The sequence below is a fragment of the Polypterus senegalus genome, chromosome 14, assembly GCF_016835505.1.
Source record: "Polypterus senegalus isolate Bchr_013 chromosome 14, ASM1683550v1, whole genome shotgun sequence".
In the NCBI taxonomy this organism is placed as follows: domain Eukaryota; kingdom Metazoa; phylum Chordata; class Cladistia; order Polypteriformes; family Polypteridae; genus Polypterus; species Polypterus senegalus.
In genome coordinates this window covers 133,703,007-133,716,451 of record NC_053167.1, presented here as the reverse complement: position 1 = coordinate 133,716,451, position 13,445 = coordinate 133,703,007, and the positions used below count along the sequence as shown (strand labels likewise).

General features: G+C 39.2%; 1 protein-coding gene across 2 annotated transcripts in view; it reads right to left on the bottom strand.

Annotated features, from left to right (window-relative positions):
* Window positions 1-13,445, bottom strand: part of LOC120514622 — a 122,866-nt gene that overhangs the window by 21,260 nt on the left and 88,161 nt on the right. For both annotated transcript variants that reach the window (XM_039735107.1, XM_039735108.1), the window contains exons 23-28: window positions 11,124-11,221; window positions 10,847-11,038; window positions 5,835-6,015; window positions 5,343-5,525; window positions 2,291-2,548; window positions 1,903-1,971 (exon numbers count right to left, since the gene is read on the bottom strand). In XM_039735107.1, the coding sequence (XP_039591041.1) occupies window positions 1,903-1,971; window positions 2,291-2,548; window positions 5,343-5,525; window positions 5,835-6,015; window positions 10,847-11,038; window positions 11,124-11,221 (981 nt within the window). The remainder of the gene's footprint in view (window positions 1-1,902; window positions 1,972-2,290; window positions 2,549-5,342; window positions 5,526-5,834; window positions 6,016-10,846; window positions 11,039-11,123; window positions 11,222-13,445) is intronic.

The window sequence follows — 13,445 nt, the reverse complement described above, 5'->3', positions numbered from 1 at the left end:
CGATAAGTAAGCGACATCAGAAAGTTGAGTGCACTGCAGTAGTCTGTTTATTTTTATTTTTTGTTCCGACTGACTGCCAAAATGGAAGATTAAGATTTTTAAAACTAAAGGAGGTACTTGTGTACTAAACGGACAGCACGGACGGCAGTTCCTACCCATTGTAGTGTTGGGCTCCATGGGGGAGGCACCCTGGTTGCTTAATTTTTGGAGTTTAAATTATTAGACTGACCTACTCCAACCACAAATACTAACCTTAAAGTTAATGGAGGTGGAGCATAATTGCCTAGAGGTCCCTAATGTTAATGTCCCCTTTGGGTGCCTAATGTTAAAAACGAAAATCCAATTTGAGTCACGATAATAGAAAAGCGTACCTTAAAGGAAAATAAGGAGGACTTTTATAAGAAAGATTTTTGTTGAGAAGATTAGGCGCACTGACTTCATTTACAAATATAAAGGTAAGACCATAAACGGTTTTCAATTATATAAAAAATGGATCAGACTAAGAAAAAAAAAAATGGCTGAAAATAATATCTCAGAGCTTATAACAAAATCTACTTCTTCCACATGCCAATTAAATCCAATACCTACAAGCTTTGTTAAGTCTTGTCTGTCACATATTTCCCCCATGATAACTACTATAATAAACTCTTCCCTTACTACAGGTACAGTTCCCCTCTCACTAAAAACAGCCTTAATTACTCCAATTCTTTAAAAACCTGGTTGAGACCCAAATATCCTTAACAATTATCGGCTTATTTCAAATGTTCCATTTATATCTAAAGTTCTCGAAAAGATAGTTGCCTCCCAACTCCAGTCCCATCTTTCAAAAAATAACCTTTTTGAACAGTTTCAATCTGGGTTTTGCCCTAAAAACGATCCAATATTTTAAAACTTAATTTTGACCTTACATAAAATATTCTTTTGTTTGTTTTTTTTTTTGTTATCCTTTTGTTGAACAGGCTGTATTAAAATTGATTAAAGCATCAGAATTAAAAGCTTTTAAAAACAACTAAATATTTCAATTGAGGTCAAAATTGAGTTCAGTTTTTTTGTACACCTTTCTATACTTTCATTTGGATTGAATGAGAATGAATTGTGGAATTGCAACGGCAAATTTAGAACACATGGAGGGTGAGGAGCAAATGTGCTCTCTCCGCTCTCTCTTGTTGCTATAAATGTAATATTCTTTCTTAGCCAAACATGCACCTTTGCTATGTGTGTGTAAAGAATGAGATATGAAACATAACCAGCAGTCAATGTGCATGCCACCAATTGAATAGTCAATAAGCCTCTCTTTGGGGTTCATATATTTGTAAATCTGACTCTGAAGGAGTCAGTGCCTCACCAGCCATGAACCTCACCGCACATCACTGGTGACCTCATATTGGTTGGCTGCATCTTCATCTGAGGTAACACTTCCAATTACCTCAAATTCCACACCACAACAGGAACCTGGTGGGATAAAACTTTGCTAGCAGAAAGCTGTTCACAGAGTGTTTCAATCACACATCCATCATCAACTGTCTTAGCATCCCCAAGACTACTACATAATTATGGTCAGCTAATGTACCCATCAATTTAAAAAAAATACACATGTGGAGTGGAATGCTGAATTACTGTTTGGGTCCTGACATCACACACGCACAAAGCAGGGTTGATACAGATCTATGATATTATGCTGGCCTGGCAAAGCATCATGGGGCACTGGAGAAAAATGTTCACATTAAGACAGCTACTGTACACTGTGAATTACCAGTAAAATATTTGGAGAATAAGGTCACTGAATATTCGCTACAAAAATCGTTTTCGCAAATTCTGCCAATTGACACTACTAATCAGCACTACCACCTTTTTTAATGAAGTGAGTGCATTCCCCTGCTTGCCCACTTCCAGGAGGCTCACCTGCTCTTTTCTCTTCAGGTCTTCCAGGACTGTTAAGCAGTCCCCTTGAGACAGGACCTTTAGAACCTCCTGAAAAAAAAGGAAAAACGTGTAAAACGCAACAAAAGCAACAGTGTGGGGTGAACAGGGGGTTAGGTTTGGTTGTAAGGAATGAGGAGAGAGACAGTGGAGAACTAATAAGTACAAGGAAAAGTAGAAGAATGCATGTAGGCATCCAAAAATAAGTTGAGGAGGGCACATCAATGCAAATACAATCATTTAGCATACTGCATATATCACCTTTATCAAAGTAAACTGTCAGAGAAAAACAAAATCTAAAATCTAGAAGATGAAGCTTAGAAAGGCAACACAGCTTGCCCAAGACCCCTACAGACCATAATTCACGCACCACTGAGGGAGAGCCCTGATACAGGGGCAGCTGGAACACTCCCGTATTACAATATTGCTGGCTGAAGACTGGCATGGCTGCCCAGGCCTGGCTGCCCAGAGTGTAGGTGGTCAGTACTTTGGTCCGTTGCTGCTGCTGCTGTGTGTTGGCTTTGTCCGGCTTATCGTTGCTGCTGGTTGACTCCTGACTAGCCACTGTGATCGCTTGGAGGTGCACAATCACTGTTAGGAATCGGTCATGGATCCTCTTAGGGAAGGACTGTGGAGAAAAGAAGAACAAAGCTTGTGTGAATCCTTCTGTGATCTGTGGGCTAAATGTTTGCACTTGATATCATAGTGGAATATTTTACCAATTGAGATATGCCAGGCTAACACTGTAGATCATTAAAAAAAAATCCTAAAAACTCACTTTTTAAATTTGGCTTTTTTTGCACCTACATTTTGGTTCTACCTTTAATAAACTAGATATGCACAGAATCATAATTGTTTTTAATGAATCTGCAATCTTTATCTTTATTTTTCTTGGTTTTCTTTTCTGGTTCTGCTGTAGTGGCATTCTGCCCCACCACCACCTGATCAAAGTCCTGTGCAGCCAGCTGTTATGTTTGAATGTCTGAATGAGCCTCAGGGCCAGTTTAAGACCTTTACAGGCCCTAAGCACCTAAAGGATTTTGGTGACCCCATAAATATCTAATTCAAAATGTAAAAAACTAGTCATCCCCCGCAGCTCTGTACATGTAGTAGTGAAACAGGATAAACTTTTAAAATCAATAAACAAAAAGGTATCGCTAGCTAAGCGGAGGTAAAGTACACTCCAAAATGCAGAGGTAGATCGACTCCCCACTCCTGACGTCACACTTCCCCGACCCCTCGGCCCGCAGCCTCTGTCTCAGATTAGCACGAATATGTTGCTCCTGCAAGCGAACTATGATTCTTAGCGCAATGAGAGAAGTTGCAAAATCAACCGGAATGTTCAAGCAAGTTCTAGAAAAAAACTCAATCTAAATCCGTTAAGTAGTTCTCTCGTTCACTAGCTAAGCGGATGTAAGATTCTCCCTGAGGCTGGCGCGTGAGTGAGGAGGGTCCCACCCCCCTCCCCTCAGCCCGCTGTGTCTCTTTTAGATTCGAGCAAATAAATTGGTACTGCAAGCGAACTTTGTTACTTAGCGCGATGAGAGAAGTCGCAAAATCAACTGGAATGTTCAAGCAAATTATAGAAAAAAAACAGATCTAAATCCATTAATTAGTTCTTTCATGAAAAGTGGACGGACAGACAGACAGACAGACAGACTTGGATTTTATATATATAGAGAGACAAGCAAAATACCCACGCTTTGCAGTGAAGAAGTAGTGTGTTAAAGAAGTTATGAAAAAGAAAAGGAAACATTTTAAAAATAACGTAACATGATTGTCAATGTAATTGTTGTAGGCTTATTTTAGTACTGAGAATGAATTTGATGATGTCAAGAATTCAATTTATGATTATAAATGTTGTGTATGAGAAATGCACATTTTTAGGATGTAAAGATCTCTATGTTAACGATGTTTGCAGTTCTGCCCTGGGGCTGTAAAATGACCAAGCTGTCTGCTAAACTTACTCTTGAGCATGTAATGTACAGTTGGCCATGTGAGAAGCAATCTTGGGTCAAGTCAATGCCAACCTTTTTTAAAGTCTGGGCCTGTGACTTATTTATTCTCATAGCGAAGCAGACCCTTACTGGAAACTGGAGGCGTTTGAATTGGCGCGAACAGCGGCCATGCAGAAAAAGGAAGGGGGACCAGGGGTGGCCCTTGTGAGTCTCTGCCGTGAAATAAATCGTCTGTTAACGGAAATACGGAATGAAACTGCCAAAAGGAGAGGTCAGTTCCAAAAGTTCCTTATGGCATAATGGTGAGAACCGCCAAAAAGAAGACATTATTTTCGAAAGTTCATTACGGGTCACACCGCAAAATGAAACATACTTAACGTTTGTAAGTACAGTGCAAAGGATGAACATGAGAAATTTGGGCTTCCGACGTATATTGGAAGTTGCAGAAATAGTGAGGAGGGGTTTCCCCTATCTATATATACAGTTTAGGGGGTACACCCATTTCCACCCCTTGGGTGTTGCAATAGGACATGAAACATACCGAACTTTTGTAAGTACAATGCAAGGAATGGGTATGCAAAATGTCAGCGTCCCACCAATATGGAAAGTGGGAGAATTAATGATGAGTCAGTGAGGGCTTTGCCTTTTATATGTATAGATAATAAACCATAAAATAAAATTTCATTTTTTTTCTGAATGAAACAAAACTTACAGTAAGATGGAAAATAATGCTTATTTTTGTATATTTCCACTTCATTTATATTTGAAAAGATTTCTCTCACTTTTTCTAATTGTAAAGTCTTTGATCAGATCCTCAAAACCAATCTTATGTAACACATCTGCTTCTATACTTAGTAGAGATAAGGCATCCAGCCTATCATGCAGCACAGTTGTTCTGCTGGTATTTTTAATTTAGTTCAACTAAGATAATGAATACTCAGCAAAACGATTTGTGACCATCAATATTTAAAATATAATTTAATATAATTAAATATAATTTAATATTACTCAATAATATCTTAAACAATTATTTTATAAAGTTCAACATGACTGGACGACTGAACTGGACAGCCATCATGACCAAGACAAGAACGATCACGTAAGCCTCAATGGATGTGGCAGCTACCAGATTCTAATTTTGTTCTATTCTCTTCTTCCACTCTTGGAATCAACACCAGACCTTCTGTCTGCTTAATAGTTAATGAAATAATGAGGGACCTGATCACACCTGGCTATGGAACAGTCAAATGTCCAAATACTGTTGAGCCCCTGGAAATGGAGAGCAGGGTCTATGCAGAAAAATGTAGGTCATTCCTAAGCAACTCATGCAATATTTTTTGTTAAATCCTAAATCTAAGCACGGTATTACACCTTAGGACCCATGTGCAAGCTATTCTGGGATGTGGGATTAAAACATTGAGGTTTATATAAATAACTGTTTCACAACAAGAAATACTTCAGTACCTTAAATCCATCCAACCAAGCCGGGCTGCTCTGATCGCTGTTAAAATCAAGTTTCTCCACAAACACTGGCCTGTCGTACTTTACCCCAGAAGCTCCCTGGTAGAATGCTGCAGGAGGGTTGAAGGAGATTAATGCCAAGGTAAATGCAGGCCATGGCAGGTTTTTGCCGCGGTCAACTGACACCTGAAATACAAAGCAAATGTGTTGAGTGTTCGACATGGTCTTCTGGCATTCACAATGAGGACAACAGTCATTTCCTCCACTGGAGCAACAGATGTGAGCTGCTCTAGTCCTAGAAGACTATACAACATGAAGTATATACAGAACAGATAACCATCCATGTCTACTAAGATCACAAACTAGGAAAGGTGGCTTTTATCTTCACACCATCCCAGCTAATCGAAACAGCAGTCAGAGTGAATTGCCTTCTCAGTAAACCTTGTCTGAGAAAATAAAATGTGATGGTAACCAAGAGAATGAGATATGACACACCTTCACTCCATAAGCTGTCAGGTAGCGGGAAATGAAGCTCAGGTTGAAGGACTGGGGTTTGCTGTCGATCAACCGATTCAACCGTTGGCTGATCCAGTCCAGCATGGCAGCATCTGTCTTCAGCTCTCCAGCACGGTTACCTGCCAGAAAGTAGACCATTTCTCTCACCAACACAACCGACCTGTGGGTGGAATGAGGTGGGCAGAGAATGGAGACAGAATATAATTTTTAATGGATTTGGCTCTATACATTAAGTGCATTCAGAAAGTATTCAGTTGTTTCATGTTTTTCACATTTTGTGATGTTGACGCAGACTTATCCTATGTCCCATATCAAGTAGCACTCAATAACCCAAAATGGCAAAGTGAAAACAGGATTATAGGATTTTTTTGGTAATTTGTTAAAAATAAAACTGAAATTTCACATGATTCAAGTATTCAGACCCTTTGCTATGGCACTTGAAATTTGTCTAAGATGCATCCCATTGTATTGATCATAATTGAGATGTTTGTATTTTGCCTGTGGTCACTTCAGTTGATTGGATTAATTAAGAAAGGAACTCATCTGTCTATAGGAGGTCTCACAGTTGAACAAAAAACAAGCAATGAGCTTGAAGAAATTTTCTGCAGAGCACAGAGATAGGATGATGTTGAGGGCACAGTCTGAGGAAGGCTACAACAAAAAATGTCTGTGACATTGAAAGTTCCAAAACACACAGAGGACTCCATAATTCTTAAATGGAAGAAGTTTTCCTAGAGCAGGTTGCTCAGCCAAACTGAGCAACTGAAGGAGAAAGGCCTTAAAATTTATTGATTACAGTCAGTGAGCCATAAAACGTCTGAATTGGCATCCATATGAATAATGTAAAGTTGAAAACACATAATTGTAAGGTACTGGAATAATATTTTATAAGGTTTTATAGGTTATTTTATAGGTGTGTGACTGCAGTTTAATCCTTGAATGCAAGGGGCTTTCACTAAACATTATTACATGCCTTGGGTCTTTAGAGACTCAGTATTTATATAAATATAATTAAAGCCACAAATAACTGTAACTGTCCAAACTTTTATTGAAACCTCTTCCTTGAACACTTTACTTCTTTTTAAAACCATTTTTTATTGGTAATTTACTTTATATGTTTAATAAATATAATATAATATAATATAATATAATATAATATAATATAATATAATATAATATAATATAATATAATATATCTACTTTCTATATATAAAATCCTAAGCATAAAAGTGCAACAATTTTGTGTGAAGTTTTTATGTCACTTTTTTTGTCACGCTTTAAATCGTGCTTATTTTAAAACCTACATACTGTATATATGTTTGGTATCATTCTTTTTAGAATTTAGCGAACTTTAATGTGATGTTGTTAGATTTTAAGATTCTTATTCTGTTTTTAAATTATAAGATAAAATATCAAGAACTCACATCCCGCGAGACGAGACTTTGTGCCAACAGATTTAACAACGCCTGGGGCCGGAAATAAAAGACAAAGAGTAGATGACAAAGACAACAGCTGTACAGGCTTTTAAATGTTTGAAGCACCACACGAGAAGCAGATCACGCTGATCGAGCAAAGAGGAGGTAAAAAAATATGTATTTCCCATTGTATCACCGTTTAAGAAGGAGTTTCGGAGGAGTAATCATGTCTCCTTGGGTGCGTTCAGCCCCCCTCTTCAAAACACAAGCGGCAGAGATGCGAAATGGCTGGTGTGTAGCGCAGACAAAGGGGGTTGGTGAGCGAAACGAGCAGGGGGTAAGCCCCCTAGTAATATAATATAATACAATCATAGTCTGATACTCAATTAAATGGATTAAAAATCAAACAAAATTGGGTTGAAAATTGGGGAGAAAGAGTATATAGGCGATTAAGGGCAGGTACTTATAAAATCAGTATTGCCAATAACTCTCAAGAGTAGATACTTGTGTCTCTGTTAAATCAAATGTAGTAATGTATATCTTTTTTATCATGTAATAAAATTTTTATATCAATAAAATAAAAATAAAAATATTAAAAAGCTTTATGACAGTCTATCCACCAGCAAATCTGCAAACTGAAATTCTTCATTATGTGAGTCCACAGCAATGCACTTGGCGATAAGTGTGGGATATGTCCTGTGGAAAGATGAAGTGTAAGTGGTGGTGTTGCACAGATAAAGGTGTGGACTGTGAGAGAAAGAGAGAGAGAGAGGGGGTGAATGGGGGGAGCTCAGCTGTTGTCACCAGAAAACTCTCCACTCATACAGCTGTGCTTGAAAGTTTGTGAACACTTTAGAATTTTCTATATTTCTGCATAAATATGACTTAAAACATCATCAGATTTTCACTTAAGTCCTAAAAGTAGATAAAGAGAAACCAATTAAACAAATGAGACAAAAATATTACAACTGGTCATTTATTTATTGAGGAAAATGATGGAATATTACATATTTGTGAGTGGCAAAAGTATGTGAACCTCACAGATGATCAGTTAGTTTGAAGGTGAAATTCGAGTCAGGTGTTTTCAATCAATGGGATGACAATCAGGTGTGAGTGGGCACTCTGTGTTATTTAAAGAACAGGATCTATCAAAGTCTGCTCTTCACAACACATGTTTGTGGAAGTGTATCATGGCACGAACAAAGGAGATTTCTAAGGACCTCAGTTGTTGATGCTCATCAGGCTGTTAAAGGTTACAAAACCATCTCTAAAGAGTTTGGACTCCACCAATCCACAGTCAGACAGATTGTGTACAAATGGAGGAAATTCAAGACCATTCTTACCCTCCCCAGGAGTAGTCGACCAACAAAGATCACTCCAAGAGCAAAGCACATGTGTAATAGTCGGCGAGGTCACAAAGGACCCCAGGGTAACTTCTAAGCAACTGAAGGCCTCTCTCACATTGGCTAATGTTCGTGTTCATGAGTCCACCATCAGGAGAATACTGAACAAAAATGGTGTGCATGGCAGGGTTGCAAGGAGAAAGACACTGCTCTCCAAAAAAAACATTGCAGCTCGTCTGCAGTTTGCTAAAGATCACGTGGACAAACCAGAAGGCTATTGGAAGAATGTTTTGTGGACGGATGAGACCAAAATAGAACTTTTTGATTTAATTGAAAAGCGTTATGTTTGAAGAAAGGAAAACACTGCATTCCAGCATAAGAACCTTATCCCATCTGTGAAACATGGTGGTGGCAGTATCATGGTTTGGGCCTGTTTTACTGCATCTGGGCCAGGACGGCTTGCCTTCATTGATGGAACAATAAATTCTGAATTATATCAGAGAATTATAATGGAAAATGTCAGGACATCAGTCTATGAACTGAATCTCAAGAGAAAGTGGGTCATACAGCAAGACAACGACTCTAAGCACACAAGTCGTTCTACCAAAGAATGGTTAAAGAAGAATAAAGTGAATGTTTTAGAATGGCCAAGTCAAAGTCCTGACCTTAATCCAATCGAAATGTTGTGGAAGGACCTGAAGCAAGCAGTTAATGTGAGGAAACCCATAAAATCCCAGAGTTGAAGCTGTTCTGTATGGAGGAAAGGGCTCAAATTCCTCCAAGCTGGTGTGCAGGAATGAGCAAAAGTTACCGGAAATATTTAGTTGCAGTTATTGCTGCAAAGGAGGGTCACACCAGATACTGAAAGCAAAGGTTCACATACTTTTGCCACTCACAAATATGTAATATTCAATCATTTTCCTTAATAAATAAATGACCAAGTATAATATTTTTGTCTCATTTGTTTAACTGGTTTCTCTTTATCTACTTTTAGGACTTGAGTGCAAATCTGATGATGTTTTAGGTCATATTTATGCAGAAATATAGAAAATTCTAAAGGGTTCACAAACTTTCAAGCACAACTGTAGTGCTCAGTGGTAGTCCCTTTATGCACAAGCATAGGAATCCTCCTATTAGCTTATGCTGTAATGAGACCACTTCTCAGTCATTTGTCATGAGTTTGTGGATGACCACCACTAGTTAACCATGGTGCAACACTGCAAGCTAAGATGCATTGTGGTGTGAGTCCTCAGCAAAACACACTTGGTGACGAGGGTTTGATTTGCGTGTGTAGTAAGGGTGAGGGCAAAGAGAGAGATCAGTTGACATCACCAGGAGTGTTCCGCTCGCAGTGTTCATAAGTAGTCTCTGCACAACCAAGGCTAAGACTTCTCCAATTAGTTTACGTGAGAAGTTGGCCACTTCTAAACCAGATGTTGTGGGTTTGCAGTTGACCAATGGCAGTTCACCACAGTGCAAATTTATGAAACGAAATCCTTTGTGAAGTGAATTCACAGAAGTATAGTTGGTGATGAAGGTGGGATTTGCACTGTGGATGGGTGTAGTAGTGGTGTTGCACAGATAAAGTTGGAGACTAAGAGAGAGAGGGAGAGAGAGCTCAGCTGATGTCACCAGGAAACTCTCCACTCACAGTGCTTAGAGTTCCTCCATGCACAAGCACAGGAGTCCTCCTATTAACTTATGCTGTAAGGAGACCACATCTCAGTCATTCGTCATATGTCTATGGATGATCACCAGCAGTTAACCATAGTGCAGCACAGCAAGCTAAGATGTTTTATAGTGTGAGCCCACAGCGATACACTTGGCAATGAGGGCTTGATTTGCATTGTGGAGAGATGGAGTGTAGTGCCAATAGTGTGTAGAAAGAGTGAGGGCAAAGAAAGAAATTAGGTGAAGTCAACAGGAAGAGTTCCATTCACAGTGTTCAGAAGCAATCTCTGCAAAACCAAGACTTGAAATTCTTTTAGCTCAAACAGTAAGGAGACTGCTTCTGATACAGATGTTACAGGGGTGTGGCTGACCACTGGCAGTTCACCATAGTGCAAATCTGTGAACTGAAATGTTTTTGTGGTGTGAGTCCACAGCAAAGCACTTTCACAGTACTCTCGATTCTGTTCAGCTGTCCACTTTGGTACCCTCAGACTACTGTATAGTGGGAAATTACTGAACAAGTGTGTCTGTCACTGTGCTGATGTGAGTTGCACTAGTTTACCTGTTCAACATGGCGCTATACAGGCAGGCCTCTCCTTTGGTGGGCTTTATGCTCTCTGAGAGGTAAACACCATCACTGTAGTCAGGTCTTGACTGGAAGAGGCCTACTGCACCCCAGTCTTCTTGGAGGATTTTACTTCTTGACAGTTGAGTCTTGAACAGTCGTACCAGCAGGGAAGCACAAGGGACAATCCTGTAGGACACAAGAGAATAGCTGAGCAGGGTGCAGATTGATGGCTTGGCAGAAGGCAGTATTGTGAAGGATGGCAAAATGGTACCTAGCTGTCGTGGTAAAGGAGTTGACAGTCAGGGGCTTGTCAGGATCAGGGCCGTTGTAGTAGAGACGCATCTGGTGAGCCCCCTCATTTAGGGAAATCTGTAGAAAAGGCAAAGGGGAATAAGAGCTTCTATGATTCAGTCGATTATACTACAAGCAAAATGTGCAAGACAAAACCGTGATTAATCACTCTGTGACTCACATAATAATAACAAGCTCAACATTTTATTTATTCAGTGGTTTTCCCACGCATCGTAATATTATTAATTATAGATTTCTTTAAAGATTTTGTGACTGGACCAAGAATAACTGCCCATTGATATAGCATATAGCCCACTGAGAAACTTTTCAAAATGATATAAAGAGCAGATTTTTATTCTACACAAATAATAATCTTCTTCTTCATTGTCTTTTCCCACTTCTCTGTGGGGCTGATGTGCTTGATCAAACTTATAAAGTACATACAGCCTGCGGTGGTCTGGTGCTCTGCCCGGGGTTTGTTTCCTGTCTTGCTCCCTGTGTTGGCTGGGATTGGCTCCAGCAGACCCCCATGACCCTGTAGTTAGGATATAGTGGGTTGGATAATGGATGGATGGATGTAAATACAGCTAACTCCTACACCTCCTTCCCAGTCAGACCCCTTTCCTTCAGATCTTCTTTTACTTTATCCATCCACCTTCACTTTGCCCTCCCTTGCTTTCTCTTCCCTCTGGACTTCCATTCCCATCCCTCTTTTGCCCTCTTGTTCCTTGTCTCTCCTCATCACATGTACATACCACTTCAACCGACTTTCCTGTGCTTTCATAGATACTGTATCCTTCCCACTTTTGTTGAACCTTTGAATGTCTTATTTCATATTCTGTCTTTTTTGCAGTTCCACACATCCATCTCAACATTCTCATTTCTGCCACATCTAGCTTTTTCTTCTGTGCTCCCTTTACTGCCCATATCTCAGCACCATTGCTGGTCTTAAAAACTTTAACTTTAACATACACCTTAATTCTTTTATCACACAATACTCCTTCTTCCAATTGTTCCATCCACAGTGCACTCTGCAGGTTTTCTCTGCATCTTGTTCTACATCTCAACCTACCACTGATCCTGGAGATAAACTTCACTCTTTTCAGCAACTCTCCCTGCATAATAACTTCTTCCTGGTCATCATTAAATTTCAGATATTCTGTCTTCTTCCAAAGCCCTCCTCCATTCTTCCAGCTTTTGCTCCACATTCTCTTTTCTGGTGCTACACAACACAATGTCATCAGCAAAAAGCTTGAAGCATGGGGGTAGGTCTTTTATTCCATGACTCGACACATCCATAACCAGACCAAAGAGGTAAGGACTTCAAGAAGATACCTAGTGCAGACCAGCTTGAACTTGGATCTTGTCTGCTACATCAACACTGCTTTTAACGCTAGTCCTTACTCCCTCATACATATCCTGGACAATCCTCACATACTTCTGTGGTCATCCTTTCTCTCTCATGCACCTCTGGACCTCCTGACATTGCACCTTCTCCAAATCAATGACCGCCATATGCAATCCTTTCTATTCTTCTTAATCATTTTCTATGTATTGTCTCAGTGCAAAGACTGCATTGGTTGTTACTCTCTCTGGCATAAAACCCCATTTCTCCTTCCCTAAGGTGGTCTCTACCATAAGCCTTCTCTCTATAACCTTTTCCGAAATTGTCATTGTGTCTGACATAAGCTTTATCCCTCTATACTTTCCATAGTCATGAATATTACCTTATATCAGGCTAATTTTAATAAATAAACACTTTTACTAATTCAAGGTTCAATTTTAATATTTAGTCATATTTACACAAGAAAACATTAACTGTGCTTCATCTGCTGGATTCAATAACAAGACAAGAGAGATTAAAAGAATACAAAGAAAATCTAAAATATTTACACCTTTTAATAAAGAGATTATTTGCTTACTATGTCTACCAGTTTGATATTGCATTTTACTTAAAAAGGTTACATGATACATATGAAACCTTCTACACTTCTGGATTTTTTCTGTCTCCTATATTCCTTATTAAAAAGATGTACAGCACTGAGAAGAAAGAATTTCCAGAGTGATTTGTGTGGGTTTTTGAAGCGCCTGTCCTCTCTGATTGGCTGAAGTTAAATTCTGCATGTGACAGCTGTCTGTCATCATTTGAGATGATTTTCAGCTACTTCACCATCACCTTCTGACACACACACTTACCAAATCATCTACGTCAGCCCCAATAACTTCAGCTACTGTATATGTTTGCTCATCTGCTGGAGCTTTTTTTTATTTTGTTTTTTTCTGACCACTAAACCAAACAATG